This window comes from Neopsephotus bourkii, unplaced genomic scaffold, assembly GCF_033783945.1.
Source record: "Neopsephotus bourkii isolate Nb327-2 ecotype Australia unplaced genomic scaffold, CSIRO-AGI_Nbou_v1 NB_716, whole genome shotgun sequence".
Taxonomy (NCBI): Eukaryota; Metazoa; Chordata; class Aves; order Psittaciformes; family Psittacidae; genus Neopsephotus; species Neopsephotus bourkii.
Window position 1 is genome coordinate 583,819 of NW_026901215.1, and position 17,634 is coordinate 601,452.

A 17,634-nucleotide genomic window follows, 5' to 3' on the forward strand; every position below is an offset into this window, starting at 1 on the left:
TGTGAATGCTCCATCCCTGGCAGTGTTGAAGGCCAGGTTGGATGAGGCCTTGGGTGATATGGTTTAGAGCGAGGTGTCCCTGCCCATGGCAGGGGGGTTGGAACTTGATGATCTTAAGGTCCTTTCCAACCCTAACTATTCTATGATTCTGTGCCAGGGAGGTGTGAACATGGCTGTGGGCTGGATGCTCATGGCTTATCCAGAAGCTCGGCTCTGCATCCTCTGCCCCCTCCTAACCCCATTCCAGCTCCTGTCCCCATCCTGTGTGACCCCACCAGCCAAGGCAGCACAAGCTGAGACACAGCACCAATCCTGCTGGAGCTCCAAGTCCTTAGAGGCTTTGATCCCTCATGTGCCGTTGCCTGGAAGCCCTTAAATTTTAAGCCACCAGATCTAGAGGTGGCATGGGAGGGAGGAGACAGAGCAATAAGAAGGGGTGGGAGAACAGTGTTGTCCCACATCACCCCATACCGTGGCCAGCTCTGGTCCCAGTGTATTGCCACTTTACCTCTTGTCTATTCACTTCCCATGCTTCCTCCGCAGCCATCACAACAGATGTCACCCCACAAGCAATGTGAATGCTCCCGCTCAGGGTTTCATCCGCCCTGGCCCCACTGCTTGTCCACGTGGCAGCTAAACGGGACAGATCACCTGGCTCCAGCAATCCCACGGGCATGCTCCAACCATGGTCTCCACTGTGATGCTCAGCTCAGAAACTGCCATCATCTCTGCAGCAGTGCTACATCCCATTGCATCAAACATAAATAAGCCTTTATTTAAGATTTTCAAAGATCCCCAGCAAGCTAATGGCCTTTAAACCATAGCGTGGTTTTGCTCTCTGGGCACAAAGAGCATCCAAAAATACCCTTCTCCGATGCTTTCTTAGCACCACTCCAAGACTCGTAAATATGCCCAGAGCAGTGACTGGCCTCCAGAAAGGGAGCTGGGCCACCAAAGCTGGAAGCAGGGCCATGTTTGTTCCTTCCTCACCCCTATCCCCAGCTGGCTGGATGCTATCTGGTGGCAGCGCCTTGCAGAGTGACAACCGGGTGATCGTCATGCTCAGGCAGCAGCACCACTGAGACGTCAGCACGCTCCTTGTGCTCCCTGCTACACCCTTGTTCTGCATGTTCAAAGCCTGTTTATTGAAATGGTGCTGGGCTCAGTGCTCACTGTGCCAAGAATCACAGCTCTGAGTGTCCACAGCCCTGTGGGGTCAAGGCTAGAGGGTCTTGCATACCCTGGAGTATCCATGAGTTGGAGCCAGCGTCCCAAATGGAAACACTCATGAAGAATAGTGTGAAGGGAGCGGCGCCCCTGCAGTAAGCGGCAAAGCCAGCCAGAAGCATCATTTAATAATCCCATGATTTAATGGCACCTTGAAACTAGTCCCTCACCTGCTTGCTGCCAGCACAGACCTCAAAATCCCATGCCATCACCTCAACGCCCTGCCAGCCCCATCCCGTACACCCCAGCCATGCATGAAGGAAGCTCTCCTTGCTGCATGCCGAGGGGTTTCCCTCCCACACCTTTATTACCCAGCACCAAAATCCTGCTGCTGAGAAGCTATGGAACATCTTGGTGCCAATCTGATGCGACCTCCATCCATACCCAGCTCTTGGTGTGTCCCTTGGCTGTCCTTGCCTTTTGCCTGTTGCTCCCTGACACCCCAGTAGGTGGTTTGGGAAACCTGGCTCCAGCTCAGCATCCTTCACCCCCAGCCTTCTGCCCGTGGGAAGTGACCAAGCAGACCAGCAGGACCAAGACTTTGCCAAGTGTTGATTTTGGCTGATGTGTTTTCCAAGCCTTTGGACAAGGCCACCTGCTCCTTTCAACCTTCCTTCTTTCCATCCCACAGGGAACAGTTTTTTGCCACCAGCATCACTCACAGCATGGAGCCTCTCTGGCTCCAGGGGAGGTTCAGGGTTTTCCATCCATTCCACATGGCTGCTGTTTTGTACACAGCAATTTTCCATGGAGCTTTTGTCCACCCACCTGGCAGTGCCTCCCTGTCCCCACTCCCTGCCAACCCCATCAGGTTATTGTTGAAGGGGGGACCTGCAGCTGGAAGTGCTGCTTGGCCGGGTGACAGCCAGTGGTGGTGGTCCTCATCCGGGCTGCTCCCCAGAAGGAGATGCAACCCAGCAAGGCTTTTGGTGCCCCATGGGAACCACACCACCCCATCCACTGTGCCTTGGCTGGTGGGCTGAAGCAGCTGGGGGTGACTGGGAGACAAGTGGGAGTAACTGGTGAGCAACTGGGAGTGACTGGGGGGCAGCTGTAGGGCTAAAGAAGAGAATCCAGGGGACAAAAGCTATCAGCTTGGAGTAACTGGGGGCAGCTGAGAGTGACTGTGGGGTAGCTGTAGGGCTACAGAAAATAATCAAGTGGGCAACTGGGATCAGCGAGGGGTGACTGGGGCAGCTAAAGGTGACTGGGGAGCAGATATAGGGTTATGGGAGAGGATCCAGTAGGCAGCTGGGGTAATGGGCGGTAGCTGGGAGTGACTGGGGGCAGCTGGGGGCTTGTAGGGGGCAACGAGGTGAGACTGGGGTGCAACTCGAGGTAACTGGTGAGCATCTGGAAGTGCTTGGTGACACCTGTAGGGCTACAGTGGGCAACAGCGGTCAGCCGGGGGTAACCGTGCAGCGAGCAGGGTGCAGCGGGCAGGGTGAGTGGGGTGGGCACTAGGACCGCGGAGGGGCAGCAGCGACCGCCCCGCCCCTAGCCCCGCCCCTTGCCCCGCCCCTTGCCCCGCCCCTTGCCCTGCTATTACAGGCGCTCAGGGAGGTTAGGCCTGACGGCGCGGCGTGATGACGTTAGCCGCGGCGCGCGGCGGCGGGTCTCGGTTTCTCCGCCATGGCGAAGACCGTGGCCTATTTCTACGACCCGGACGTGGGCAACTTCCACTACGGTGCGGGCCGGGCGGAACCGGGCCGGAGGCACCCGGGGCCGGGCGACGCAAGGGGCCGCGCCGGGGCTGGGGCCGGGGTCTGTCTTGGCGCGGGGCGGGGGCATGGCCTAGCCCGGCCTGGGGTCGGTGCCCTCACCGGCGACTCCCGGCACGGCCCCGGTGTGTGGGGAGCGGCCGCCGTCCCCCGGCGGTGACTCCCCTTGTGTTTCCCATTCAGGAGCCGGGCACCCCATGAAGCCGCACCGCCTGGCGCTCACCCACAGCCTGGTCCTGCACTACGGGCTCTACAAGAAGATGATCGTAAGCAGCGGGGCCGTTCCTGGGGCCGGGCGCGGCGACAGGGGGCTGCGGGGGGCGGCTCTGGGCAGGCAGCCACCACAGCTGGTGTTCGTACTTCAGTACGCATGGAGGGTGATGGAAAGCTGTGCTGTCACCTGCCTGCTTGAGTTGTGGCCTCCGTAGTAGGGCTTGACCCATGTTAATAGGTTCTTCACAGCTTTCCTGTGGTGCTGCTTGTCCTGCAGCTCCACTTTGGCCCAGCAGGTAATGGAGTTGTTACAGACAAGGCTTTGAGCAGTCGTGAGCCCCCACTGTGACATCCAGCACTGATCTGAAAGGTCCCATCATTAGTGGTCAATGTCTTGGTCAAGTGTGTCTGAAGCTGCAGCAGGGCTGCTGTGTGGCATTCCTGTGTCTGTAGCCCCTTCCTGAGTTGACCCAGTGAGCACTGTGGACTGTGTGATCATAGAACAATTAAAGCTGATCTCTAAATCAAACCCCCAAGAGGCTTCCTTATTCACCTTGATGCTGTAATGAGGTTCACTAATCCCATCTCACAACTGATGGCTGAGTGCACAACCTGCTCTTCAATGCTTTTGTTGCCCAGCCAGCTCCAACTGAGTCTAGTGGGCTCTTAGTGTTGACCTGACAGAATGTAGTCAGCGTAGAGTGATAGTCAAAAAGCAAACTTAAGTCTTCCCTCTTCTAAGAAATGATCTACTTTGGGGATAATGGCATATAACTGTGAATGTGTGGAAGCCCTTTCTGACATCTGTTTGATGTCTCTTGGTGCAGGCAGGGTTGAACCCTGCACCTTTCCCTAGAATCCTTGTTCACTTTTCTGCCCCTTCTTGTAGAACAGAGCAAATGAAAAGCTCTCAGGAGCACGGGGCATGTAACTTAATACCTCACAATACAACATCAGGGCAGGAATGATGAAAATCGTCCAGGTTTGGCCCTATTGAGGTGGCTTTTGTGCATTTTTATGTGCAGAACATGCCACCTGCAGCTGCTGATTGTCTTGGGGCAGCTTCTTCAGTCTCTTGGGGGTTTGTTCTCGCTTTCAGTGAGTTGTTTTGAACACTGAGTGATTTAATTCCTGGCTGGCCTGTTTCCAGGCAGTGCTATATGATACAGAGGCTGGGTGTAGCTGCTGCCTATTGTCTGTGATCTGTTTGATGAGCCCTGGGGAAGGGCCTGTGTCCAGAATGTTCCTCCTATTGTAAACTACAGCTCCAGGCACTCCTGGGTTTATGTACGTATATGTATGTATTTATATATGTACATACATGGGCACACACACTTATGCATTTACAGTGTCTTTTCATGGGAAGTACCCTGTTAAAAAAGGTAAGAAGCACTTCTGTCACGGTCATCATTGTGCATAGTTAGAGAATAGGGAGGCAAGGTGAAAGAAGGGCAAAAATGCACCATTACTCTGATCTGTGAGGCTTGTTAGGACTTTCCTATGTCCTTCCTCTTTCCTGCATGTTCCTCAGTCTTCTGCAGTCAGGTTCTGCTCCTTGTGATCCTCTGCAAACCAGCAGCTTCCCTTGTTACTCATGAGTCTGAACAGGGATGCCCCATCCCTGGCAGTGTTCAAGGCCAGGTTGGACAGGGCTTGGAGCAAGCTGCTCTAGTGGAAGGTGTCCCTGCCCAGGGCAGGGGGTTGGAACTGGATAAGCTTTAAGGTTCCTTCCAACCCAAACCATTTTATGGTCCTATGGTAAGTGGCTGACCTTGAAGTTTAGACTGCAGTTTGTGCTCTCAAAATGACTGTAGAACTCAATCCTGGGTTGTTGTTTGCAGTTGTTTGCAATTGTAGATGATTGCAATGAACTGGTAATAGTTGGGCTTGTTCTGTGGCTGTAGAGAAGAAATCAGGATGTCTCATTGCTGTATTTTCACACCTGCAGCAGCATGCCTTAGTACTAAGTTGTGAGCTGCTATGAAAATGTGATTGTGCAGAGCTGCCAGACAGAAATGTGTCACTTCCAGTCCCCTCCAACAGCTCCACATCCTTCTTATGCCATCTTAAAGCTGGAAACCACAGAGGAAGCTGCTTCCTGAACAGTCAGTGACTGAGAAAGTTATGAGCAAATAAAAGCAGGGACTGTGGTCAGCTTTGACTATAAAAGGTCCTGTTAAGGTTGCGTTGTGGTTACATTGTTATGTGACTTCTCTGCCTCCTCCAAATAAAAGGCTGCCATCCTGTCAAGCTGGGTTTGCCTCCTTCCACCTTTCCCAGCTTCCCTGTGGCTGTGGTGGTGCGGGAATGCAGTGAACTTAGGGGTAAACTTAAACAGGGGAAGTACAGGTTAGATATAAGGAAGAAGCTCTTCCCTGTGAGGGTGCTGAGGCGCTGGCACAGGGTGCCCAGAGAAGCTGTGGCTGCCCCATCCCTGGCAGTGTTCAAGGCCAGGTTGGACACAGGGGCTTGGAGCAAGCTGCTCCAGTGGAAGGGGTCCCTGCCCATGGCGGGGTTGAAGCTGGATGAGCTTTAAGGTGCCTTCCAACCCAACCCATTCTGTGATTGCTGGGAGCAGGGTAAAGGGTGGAAGGAGGCAGGTTGTTTCCTCTGCCAGCAGCTGAGCCGGTCTTGAAGCTTTTGGTTTTCCCCGCATTTTCCTTTCTGCTTTGAATCATACATCCTTACTTTTTGTTCTCCAAGAGAGCCTCTGGATACCTTTGAGAATTATTTCTTCTCCATTATGACTCTTTAGCTTTGGTTTTGGTCTTGTTTGATTTAATCAACCATCAGGCTTTCTGGGAGAGCCCTCATGGGGTCAGGAAGGCTGCAGCAGCTACTTCAGCAGCTGCACTACAGGCTCATGCTGTGAATTGCTTCATCCTCCTTCTTTGAGTTGTCAAGAGGCAGCAGCCTCTGAGAAACACCAAACCCCACACATCTATGTGGAAAATTCCATTATTGCACACAGATGGGATCAGGAAAGGAGATGACAGGTTTGTTCTGTCTGAAAACTAACAATTCTCCTTCTTAGCCCTTTCCTGGGTACTTTGGTGCAGGTGCCCTCATAAATTTTCCCTTTGGACACAAGTTTGTGCACTTACATTTTCCTCATGTTCCACTTTTTCTGTAAAGGGCCTTCTTTAATTAAAGATAAATTGGGAAGCATGTAAAAGCTCTCTTGTTGTTTTTAGTGCAACTCAGATTGCTTCTTGCCAGGTACGTGGTGTTAATTTTTAACTCCCTGTATATTGAGGTATGTGCGTTAAGTGCCAAACTGGCAAGTCTGTATTGTCACAAGGGCTTGAATTTGAATCCATCCACTTCCCTGAGCGTTTTTTGCCAGCTTTCCAAAGAAAACAAAGCTTATGCAACAATTCATCTGTCTGTGAGCTTTCTGCAAGTAACTTTGGAACCTCTCAGTCCACTGCAGGCAATTCCAATGGAGGGACCAAAACCATCCTTATGTCAAGGACTTAAAATTGTGTGAAAGCTGATAAATAGTGCCCCCAGCAAAGAGAAAGCTTGGTAGGAAAATGGGCTTTGTGGAACTCCTGGAACTTAAATGAACAGAGATGTCAGGAAGCCAATGTACTGGGATGGGTTTTGATATATCACATGCAGGTTGTTTGTCCATTAGCTTGAGACTTCTCACAGCCAAAGCAAACCCAAGTTTGGATGGGAAATAAGTCTTGCCTTTCTCTCTTGAAGGTTTTCAAACCATACCAGGCATCCCAGCATGACATGTGCCGATTCCACTCTGAGGACTACATAGACTTCCTGCAGAGAGTGAGTCCCAATAACATGCAGGGGTTCACCAAGAGCCTCAATGCCTTCAACGTGGGAGATGACTGGTGAGTGCTCTGTACCTCCTCCACAGTCAGAAATGAGGTGCTCATACATGGCTGTGTCCAGAGAGCCCATTTAGGATGTCCCATTTCTTTGTTTTTAACCAGGCTGAGCTTTGTGTCCCTCTTGTGTCTCAGATTACTAGAACCTCCTCAGTTCCTTTCATTTCTCCTTAGCTCTTGCAGTCTTCCTTTTTAGATCCACATTTAGGCTGTAAGCTTGTTGCATTAGAGATGATATTTCTGCTTGTTCTTGCAGAGCCTCAGTTCTTGAACATGCTGACTATCTCTTTGAATAATTTCCTGCCCTTTTAGCCATCTTAATATATGCATGTTAAGTTCAAGACAGCTTTTGAGAGCCTGAGTTCAGGTAGAACTAGGAGATACTCATGCTTCTGTACAAAATTATGAAGATCTTATTGAGAACATTCCGTACCAGCCTTTAATGCTTGTGAGAGATGAAAAACTTGAAAGAAATGTGTGGAAGGGCTCTGTGGCTGACTGAGAAAATGGCAATATGTCTTGTATGGTTGAGGATTATAAGGGCTGTCAGTAAGATTGTTCCTGTGTATCCTGTGGAGAGGAAAGCTTGTAAGTACTATCATGGGAGGAGTTGTTTTAGAGAGCAGTGTTAGCCCAAGAAGATACCAGTATAGCCTGGGGTTTAATATTTAGGCTGAGAATAAGAAAACTGTTCTGTAACCTTGCTGCTCTGATGATTGAAGACCATCTTAACAGAAATGAAAGGGGAAATAAGACCCTGTGGTCTTTGAGCCATTGCTTGACCATGAATGAAATGTGGGACACTATGTCAGCCAGCTGGTGACACAGGGGCTGCATGTCCTGTGCTTCTGTGCTCTCCCAGTGCCTGGGCTGGCTCTGTGTGGTGGAATGGATCAGACCTTAGTGCTGTCATAAAAGTTGTTTTCAACGTGACCCAGCAGTAAGTACTTGCAGCCCAGAAAGCCACCCATGTCCATGCAGAGGGGCTTTGGACAAGGGCCTGTAGGGGTAGGACAAGGGAGAATGTCTTTAACCTGCTAGGAGATATTAAGATCAGCTCTCGGGCAGAAGCTCTTCCCTGTGAGGGTGCTGAGGCGCTGGCACAGGGTGCCCAGAGAAGCTGTGGCTGCCCCATCCCTGGCAGTGTTCAAGGCCAGGCTGGACACAGGGGCTTGGAACAAGCTGCTCCAGTGGAAGGTGTCCCTGCCTGTGGCAGGCATTGGGACTGGATGAGCTCTAAGGTCCCTTCCAACCCGAACTATTCTAGGGTTCATCCCCAGTTGCAGTGTATGGCATGCAGGGCTGTGTGCCTGGAAGCAGAGTGGGGGCAGGATCTTCTAGATACAGCCATGGGGGAGATTAGGAGCAGACCAGCCCTCCCCTCAGCATCTCTCATCATGTCCCAGATCTGGGCCCATGTCAGCAAAGTTGCAGGACAGGCTCCAGCATGGTTGTGAGCAGGGAAGCCTTGTCAGGGCTGGCTTGCAAGCTTTGTTAATCACTATCAAACTCAGAGTTTCCCATTGTGTTTGCGTCTGGATTGCTCCCTGCTGGCTTTCAGCGTGTTATAAGCAGGGTCAGAGTGATCCCAAATGAATTGTTTCACAGAGAGTGAGTTGTGATCTTGCTCAGGTGATGTCCCTGGACAGTTTTATTCCTGGCTTTGTTCTGGAGAACAAGGTGATGTCCTGTGGTTTCTTTTCCAGCCCGGTGTTTCCAGGCCTCTTTGAATTTTGCTCTCGCTACACCGGGGCCTCCCTGCAGGGAGCAACACAGCTGAACAACAAGGTAAGGGAGCTGCTGGCCTTATCTTTTGAAATGCCATCATAAAAGCCAGCTGTGTTTAATTTAAGAAGAACCTTCTGGCTTTGTTCTCTAAAGCAGCATAGCCAGCAGTGCTGTGCTGCAGTGTGAATACCTAGTGCTACAGGACTGTTAAGCTTAAGCATGTTCCTATACTGTCAGAGGCAGCCATTCAGTAGATGTTTAATCTGAATGAAGTCGGAGGATAATGATGCACATACTAAAGCCATAAAGTTCTCTTAGCACTGGGGAATGAACCTGGAGTCCTCAGTGAAACTGGCTGCTGAGAGACCAAGAGTGCTGCTAGATCTGTGCTATGGGCATGCACTGAATGAGCACACACAGAAGGTCTGAAGAAGAGGGTCACTCAGGAGTGTATGAAAAAGTAATCTACGTATGTTTGAGTCAGAGACTGAGAAAGGTCTGATGAGAGGGAAGAGCAAGTGCAGAAACAAACTGTGTGTGCCTGGTGCTGGTCTGCTGCTGGCTGAGGAGGACGCAGTGGTGCTGCGAGAGGATCTTCTGTGCTCTAGCAGGGAATGTAGAGCACAGGGCTAATCCAGTATAGATGTGGTGTAGCCAAAACCAGTTACTGTGGGGATGGTGAGGCACTGGCACAGGGTGCCCAGAGAAGCTGTGGCTGCCCCATCCCTGGTAATGTTCAAGGCCAGGCTGGACACAGGGGCTTGGAGCAAGCTGCTCTAGTGGAAGGGGTCCCTGCCCATGGCAGGGCTCTGGAACTGGATGAGCTTGAAGGTCCCTTCCAACTCAAACCATCCTCCATAAGCAAAGGAAAGGCCAGAATGGTGTTTGTGTGCCACAGGGCTGGGCAGATTGAAGTGGGTGCAAGGTTGTTGTTACCACATTGTCACCTGAAACTAACTTACCTTTCCTTTCCTAGATCTGTGACATTGCAATAAACTGGGCAGGGGGCCTGCATCATGCAAAGAAGTTTGAGGTAATGAGGCAATTGTGTGTATTCCTGACTTGGTGAGGCCCCAGCTCTGTGTTCATCCTGTTCTAATGCTGTTCTGTTTTCTGTCTTACAGGCTTCTGGGTTTTGTTATGTTAATGACATAGTTATCGGCATCCTGGAGCTGCTCAAGTAAGTACCCGGGGCAAGTGCAGTCCTGTCCTGGTTGGCTGTAGTTTCCCTTTTCTCTTTTCTCTGTTTCCCTTTTCATTTGCCTTTCTAGTATCCAGGAAGGCCAGCAAACAACTCAATTGTTGTCCTGGCCTCTTCAAATATAGGAAGTGGGGCTTGAGAATTGCAGTACCTGTCTCCAGTTTCACTGCATGCAGGTTAAGAGATACAAAAGAGTTCTTCAGTTCCATTTCTCATCCATCTGTGAAATGCTCATTTCAGGGTCTCCTGATTCTCAGCATTTTGGCCACAGTGAGCCTCTTGTAGGTAAATGCATATTGTGGCTCACAGGAGGCAGGTAAATGACTCCAATTGGTCTTGTTTTGCTTGAGTGGCTTGCGAACAGGATTTGAGCAACACATGGATGATCAAAGGACACTTGCTTTGAGTAGGAAAGAGATTACTTTTCTTTTTAGAAATTGAAAAATAAATTCAGAGTGGAAGAGTTACAGAAACACCTCCACCATTTTTTTTTTTTTTTTTTTGTATTTTCCAATGCCCTCCTTGCCCCTGAATCTGAGACATAGAATTAAAAAAGATCTGAGTTGACCAGACAGCAATTACATGACTGGTGACAAGCCTGCTCGTTCTCAAAGTCAGATGCATGGGATGTACTGGGGTGTCCTGTACCTCTTTCCTCTCTTCCAGTCTTCCTGCTCTGTGCTTCTAACCTCAGGTCTTCACTGTGAATCTCTGTGCACCCATTTTCTAATTTCATGTGAGTCCCATACATCGGAGGCTTCAAATACAGCCCAGTTACCCCTTACAAGAAGTTATAATATCACAGAATCCCAGACTGGTTTGGGTTAGAAGAGACCTTAAAGCTCATCCAGTTCCAACACCTCCCACGAGAGCAGCTTGCTCCAAGCCCCTGTGTCCAACCTGGCCTTGAACACTGCCAGGGATGGGGCAGCCACAGCTTCTCTGGGCACCCTGTGCCAGCGCCTCAGCACCCTCACAGGGAAGAGCTTCTGCCTAAGAGCTCAGCTCAGTCTCCCCTCTGGCAGGTTCAAGCCATTCCCCTTGGCCTGTCCCTACAGGCCCTTGTCCAAAGCCCCTCTCCAGATTTCCTGCAGCCCCTTTAGGCACTGGAGCTGCTGTAAGGTCTCTCCTTAAGGAGCTTTCTCTTCAGGCTGACCCAGCCCAGCTCTCTCAGCCTGTCTCTGGAACAGAGGTGTATTTGACCATTACCCTAATGCATTTACTTGTGATGATCTCCCTGTCTCCATCCTGTTTCTGAGACCCAGCAGGCTTCTTCTCCAGTAAATTTAGTGCAGTCTGGTGTTCTTGGTGCGCACCAGCTGGGACATATTGCTGCCAATTCTCTGTGACATGGAGGAAGTAAGTGTTCAGCCTCCTCTTTGGCTAGCCTGTTTTTCATTTCCTGATATGATTAAAAAGTGTTGGAGCTCTTAATAATTTACTGATGGCATCTTGCTTGTAGAGGGAACCAAAGCCTGCAACCCATGGCACGGGGGTTGGAACCAGGTGATCTTTAAGGTCCCTTCCAACCCAAACCATTCTGTGATTCTATAAAATAGGTTCTCTGTAATATGTGCTTCCCAAGACATTTCTGGCCTCATCTGAAAACCTTTAATACCTATTTCCAAACACATCAGAAGTAAATGTTTTAGTGGTGGGACATGTTTGCCTCTAAAATGTCTCCTATTGCGTTCTTCTGGTGAGTGGCTTATGGGTGGATGTTGGTGATGGTGGTCAGAGTATCAGGTGATGCTGAGGCATGGGGGGAGCAGTGAGTTTGTGAAGCAGACAGTAATGCCATTTCCTCTTGTGTTCAACAGGTATCACCCACGTGTGCTGTACATTGATATCGATATCCACCATGGAGATGGGGTGCAGGAGGCTTTCTACTTGACAGACCGTGTCATGACAGTGTCATTTCATAAATATGGGAACTATTTCTTTCCTGGTACAGGTAGGTATTTTTCCGTTATAGTGTGAACCTGGCCTCACTTCAGAATCCTTTGGAAGCTCTGCTGGAGTACAAAAGTGTAAAACCATGAAATGAGACCTGCAGGGACAAATGGTGGAAAAAAGGGCATGGAAAAGCAGTCACAGGGGAGCAGAAGTGTAGTTATTTGTTAAAAAGAGAGATCCTAGCTAAGTTAAGAGGTCTCAGCCCAGATCTGGCCTTCCCACACCTCTGAAGCCTCAGAGCTGTTGTGATTCTCCTGTCTTTCCCTGGCCAGGTGACATGTATGAAGTTGGTGCAGAGAGCGGGCGTTACTACTGTCTCAATGTGCCTCTGCGGGATGGCATTGATGACCAAAGTAGGTGTTTCCTGCCCTTTCCCCATGCCAAGGTTTTTGCTGGTCTTTCTCCAGAGCCAAGTTAAATCTACCTTTCTCCACAGGTTATAAACACCTCTTCCAGCCAGTCATTAACCAGGTGGTAGATTACTATCAGCCCACCTGCATAGTGCTGCAGGTAAGAAAGTGTATTCATCCCTTTGAGGTTGAAGTGGGCTGCTATCAATGTGTTACCTCCTGTTCCTGGAGAGTTAGGCTTCGTGTGTCCTGGCAAAGCTGCTCTCCCTACCCTCTGGTGAATAAGGGTGGACAATGGGTGGGAATGCTGTTGTGTCTGGAAAGCAATGCCTCTGTAGCAAGAACACTGTTGTTCTTTTTCTGATCCCCAGTGTGGTGCTGATTCTCTGGGTTGTGACCGTTTGGGTTGTTTTAACCTCAGTATCAGAGGACATGGGTAAGTACAGCAGGGCTGGGGCACAGCAGGTGGTTGAAAGACCATCCTTTAGTCTGAGGGGCTCTCCTGAGTCCTGTGCTGCGAGGACTGAGCTTTGACTTCAGCCTTCCAGCAGCACTAGCAGGATTTTGGGCTTTTTTTTCTTAACTCTGGTGTGACAGGAGGGAGTCTCAGAATGAGGTTTCATAGAAGGTGCTGGCTCACAGAGTAGCACATGGTTCAGGCTGCCTAGGTGGAAGCCCTGAACTTGGGTGTATCACACCAGCCATGCTGACAGTGGGACCTGGCTGTGTGTTTTTGCAGCCCAGAGCACCCCATGTGCTGGGCTGCATCCCCAGAGCGTGAGCAGCAGGTCAGAGAGGGGATTCTCCTCCTCTCCTGTGCACTGGGGAGACTGAGCTGAGCTCTTAGGCAGAAGCTCTTCCCTGTGAGGGTGCTGAGGCGCTGGCACAGGGTGCCCAGAGAAGCTGTGGCTGCCCCATCCCTGGCAGTGTTCAAGGCCAGGTTGGACACAGGGGCTTGGAGCAAGCTGCTCCAGTGGAAGGTGTCCCTGCCCGTGGCAGGGGGTTGGAGCTGGGTGAGCTTTAAGCTCCCTTCCAACCCAGACCATTCTAGGATTCTGTGTAGTGGTGTTTTAGTGCGTAGTGACATTTCTGACATATGGATGTGTGCTGCAAGTAACAGCTCTGGCATTTTTCTTTTGGGGTTTCTAGGGAATGTGTGGAGTATGTGAAGAGCTTCAATATCCCCTTGCTGGTGCTGGGAGGAGGTGGTTACACAGTCCGCAATGTGGCACGTTGTTGGTGAGTCTCCTCTGCTTGTTGAGGGTCACTGGATAAGCAGTTGCTGTGGGCTGTGTCCCTTCATGCACTGCATAGCTTTCTCTGGACTGAACTTCTCTTACTCCGTGTTTCCAGGACTTACGAAACATCATTGCTTGTCGATGAAGCCATTAGTGAAGAGCTCCCTTACAGTGGTAAGTTGGAGTTTTGTGTTTTCCTCATGAGCTAAGCTATTTGTTCCATCAGCTTAAGAATTAACACTTCTGGTCTGCATTGACCAGAGGTAGGAGAAGGGTGAAAGAGGCCTTGGTTGTCTTCTACCACCCACTTTGCTGGGCAGACACACCATTACTGTCATGTATCATTTAATCCAGATTGTTTCCTTCTTAGTGACCTGAGTGTTCATTTTACTGGCTGTTTCATACAATTTCTTGTGGATGCAGAGCTATAAATAGCTCTGATTTTTAGGGTCTGGTCCCTCCTAGCATGGTGGGAGTGAGCTCTGCTCTCCGCAGAGCACTCTGGGCTCTGTGCTGTAACTCTCTCATTCCATCACAGAGTACTTTGAATACTTTGCTCCAGACTTCACCCTTCATCCTGATGTCAGTACAAGGATTGAAAATCAGAACTCCAGACAGGTAAGTCCTTGCAGCCTTATTGCAGGGGTAGCTGGTAGTAACAAAACCCTGGGGTTGATGCTGTGCCCTGTAAAACCAGGTAGAGGTTTCCAGGCAAGGAATTCTTGTGGGGCTGTGAACTGACCAAGAACAAGTAGAACCTTTCATTTGGGATGTCAGGAAGTCTCCCAGCATTTGAAAGCCTTGCTGGGTTCCCTCTTTTGTGTGTTTGAGTTTCAGTGACTGAATTAACTCCTTCCTCTGTCTGCTCTGAGTTTCTTGCACACTTTTGCTTCTCATGGCCACCACACAGGTGATGCAGGCAGGTAGCAGCGGTTGATGCACACTGCCAGATCTCACTGTGGTCATGCCTGTCTCTTCCTATATAGTACTTGGATCAGATCAGGCAGACAATATTTGAGAACCTGAAGATGCTGAACCATGCTCCCAGCGTGCAGATCCATGATGTCCCTTCTGACTTGCTCAGCTACGATCGCACAGATGAGCCTGATCCAGAGGAAAGAGGCTCTGAGGAAAACTACAGCAGGTACCAGATCCTATTCTGGAGAACGGGGCTTCCCTTCCTGTCCTGATACACTGGAGGCCATCTGTTTCCTAGAAAAGATACTAAATCATTTCCAAATCTCTGGTTTTATCCAGAGAGCCTCTATCTAGAAATGTGTGATCTCCTCACATAACATGTTACGGGCTATCCTGGCCTTCAGTGGTGGAAGGCATTCTCTTGTGGCCTCCAGGGTGCCAGGGCTGTCCTTGCTGATGGTGATTCTCTCCCCCCAGGCCTGAAGCTGCCAATGAGTTCTATGATGGTGACCACGATAACGACAAAGAGAGTGATGTTGAGATCTGAGAGCTCTGCTGTGGGGCAATGGACTGTGGGGAGTCCCACATTGGACATGGGTGCTTGGAGCAGGTAACTGGTGTAGGACCCAGTTAGCCCTCCCTTTGAATTTGATTGTATGGAGTGGCAGCAGAAACAATACCACTGCAGGCTTCTGCTACCTGGAGAGGCAGAGAGCAGGGAAATGTGTTCCTTCCTTTCTACTGTGTTATGGTTCCAGTTGTTGCTGCTCTGGGATATGGGAACTTGAGTAGCACTCTATCTGTGCTGTGTTCTGCCTGCAGCTGTGTAGCTGCCTTCAGAACCTGACCCATGGTGGTTCCTTCACCTCATATAACTCCCATGCAGGCTCCTGCCAGCAGCATGGAGCTGGAGCGGTTGTGCCTACGATCTCTGCCTCTCTTCTGCAGCAGCACCTGATACATCCTGCCCTCCCCAGCCCTCAGTTCAAGTACCCAGTTGCCTGTCCTCTGAAGCCTGCACTGAAAGCTGCTTCCTGATGTCCCTCCTAACTGTCCGATGCTCCACAGCTCAAGGAAAACTTCAAGAAGACAAGGCCAGTTGTGGGATAGGGGTTGGGAGAGTCCCTGGGACAGGGAGCAGCTTGATGGAGCAGGATGGAGGAATGGATGCAGGGCATAGTCTTGTTCCTCCTCTCTCCTTCACCCACTCAGTTTTTGTGTTCCAAATGAGTACTGCAATACTTTGAGTTGGACCTAACTTCCCTGTTCTCTGCATTCTTCAAGAGGCTAAAATCACTGGAGCAGAGGTTTGGGTGTTGTACTTGTCAGTACAGAATGTGTCTTGCACCTCTAATACACCTTCCAGCTGTGTTGTCCAAGGTCACACATGGCCCTTCTGTGTGTCAGCAAGCGATTTGGGCTGCTTGCTCAGAGTGGAAACCATTCTCTCTTCACTGTAAGATGTTACTCTGCTTATGGGCGAAGGAAGCTGCTTCCTCCAGGGCCTGCCTACTCGCCCTCACACAGCAGAGATTTCCCTTGGCCATCCCTCAGATCCCAGACTTTGCTGCTCCTCCTCCCAGATCATCACCTGGTACCTGGTTTGGAGCGCATTTGGGGAGGCGGGAGGGCTTTAGCCTCTCTCTGTACTGCTCTGGTTGTTTACCGATGTCTTTAAACATTAAAGAAGAGGCAATATTTTTCTTACCTGATCTGTTGTTTGTCTGTTTAATGCTCACACCCCTGGCTCCTGTCCTCAAGACTGAGAACATGAGACTCATCCCCAGCAGGGTAGTGTCTGAACATGAGGGCTATAAACCCATGAGTGTTGGAGGGGGTATCTCCAAATGTTAGAGGAGCATCAAATGAAGCTAGAAAGGGGCCAGCTTAAAAAGGAGATTGCTTTGCACACATGAATGTGAGCTGTGCAAGCTTTTTTCACCAGATAATGTAAATGTGGCTTAAGAAAGGACTTGGGGATGGGAGGGAAATCAAGGCTATCAATAAGAGACACTTCTGGGTTCAGATTGGTGGTGGCTGGGTGAGTGCTCTGGGGAAGCATTGCTGATGCTTGCCCTGTGCTTGTACCATTCCTGCCTTTGTCATTTGGTCACTGCAGGGTGGGCACAGGGCTAGATGGGCCTTTAAGCTCTAAGATCCCTTTCAACCCAAACTGTTCTAAGATTCTATGAGACAGGATTCACAGTGCAGAGCTGCCTTTGGACACCAGGTGGCAGATGGATCTCTTGCTGTGTATGGAGACTTTTTGTCCTGCTGCTGCCTGTGCTTCCAGCCCTGGTGGGAGCCTGCCAGGGGGGCTTCAGACCTGGAGGAGGGATATGGGGGGAGAGTTTAGGGCGACCCCAGTGTGATGCAGCTGCTGCAGGGCCCATCAGAGGCAGGGGATCAATTCAGGCCCACCATATTTCAGGTTAAAATCAGTGCCCCTTGGTTAATACTGAGCTCAGGGTTATCCACAGGCCAGGCAAAGCTTCTGCTCTCCCCAGTCCCACTGCAGCCAGAGAGTGAACCAGGAGCCTGTGCTAGAAGCGTTCCTTCTGCCTGGGAAGAAATGAGGGAGTCAAAAAGTGCAGGTAGGATAATTAAATCACAGAACCCCAGCCTGGTTTGGGTTGAAGGGACCTTAAAGCTCATCCAGTTCCAACCCCTGCCACGAGCAGGGACACCTTCCACTAGAGCAGCTTGCTCCAAGCCCCTGTGTCCAACCTGGCCTTGAACACTGCCAGGGATGGGGCAGCCACAGCTTCTCTGGGCACCCTGTGCCAGCGCCTCAGCACCCTCACAGGGAAGAGCTTCTGCCTAAGAGCTCAGCTCAGTCTCCCCTCTGGCAGGTTCAAGCCATTCCCCTTGGCCTGTCCCTACAGGCCCTTGTCCCAAGCCCCTCTCCAGATTTCTTGTAGAACACTGCCAGTCCTGTTCCATTTGCCACCCACCAGCATGCTCAAGTCCTTCTCTGCAGGGCTGCTCTCAACTCATTCATCCCTCAGCCTGTACTGACATTGGGGATTGCCCTGGCCTCTCTGAGCATGGTGTGGTTTGTATGGCTCCAGCCTGTGCAGGTCCCTCTGGATGACATCCCTTCAAGTCCATCACCTTCTCCACTCCTCCTGCCTGCAGGTGAATCCAGGCTGTGGGTGCACTCAATCCCACTGTCTCAAGCCACTGATACTAAGTAGTGCAGGTGTCAGTATGGATCCTGGAGGGGGACAA

General features: G+C 50.6%; 1 protein-coding gene across 1 annotated transcript; it reads left to right on the top strand.

Moving 5' to 3' along the window:
* The first annotated feature begins 2,759 nt into the window (after window positions 1–2,759).
* Window positions 2,760–16,102, top strand: HDAC3 (histone deacetylase 3). The gene is made up of 15 exons (XM_061353949.1): window positions 2,760–2,914; window positions 3,132–3,214; window positions 6,873–7,015; window positions 8,719–8,800; window positions 9,717–9,773; window positions 9,865–9,920; window positions 11,762–11,895; window positions 12,170–12,250; window positions 12,334–12,407; window positions 12,619–12,683; window positions 13,397–13,486; window positions 13,601–13,659; window positions 14,024–14,103; window positions 14,472–14,629; window positions 14,881–16,102. Exons 1-15 carry the CDS (start codon window positions 2,860–2,862, stop codon window positions 14,948–14,950), a joined length of 1,287 nt encoding a protein of 428 aa, XP_061209933.1. The 5' UTR covers window positions 2,760–2,859; the 3' UTR covers window positions 14,951–16,102.
* The last annotated feature ends 1,532 nt before the right edge of the window (window positions 16,103–17,634 follow it).

Coding starts and splice junctions, on each gene's coding strand:
- HDAC3 (XM_061353949.1), top strand. CDS start 2,860: ATGGCGAAGACCGTGGCCTATTTCTACGACCCGGACGTGGGCAACTTC. Junction 3,215..6,872: donor GGCTCTACAAGAAGATGATC/GTAAGCAGCGGG, acceptor TCTCTCTTGAAG/GTTTTCAAACCATACCAGGC. Junction 12,251..12,333: donor GGATGGCATTGATGACCAAA/GTAGGTGTTTCC, acceptor CTTTCTCCACAG/GTTATAAACACCTCTTCCAG.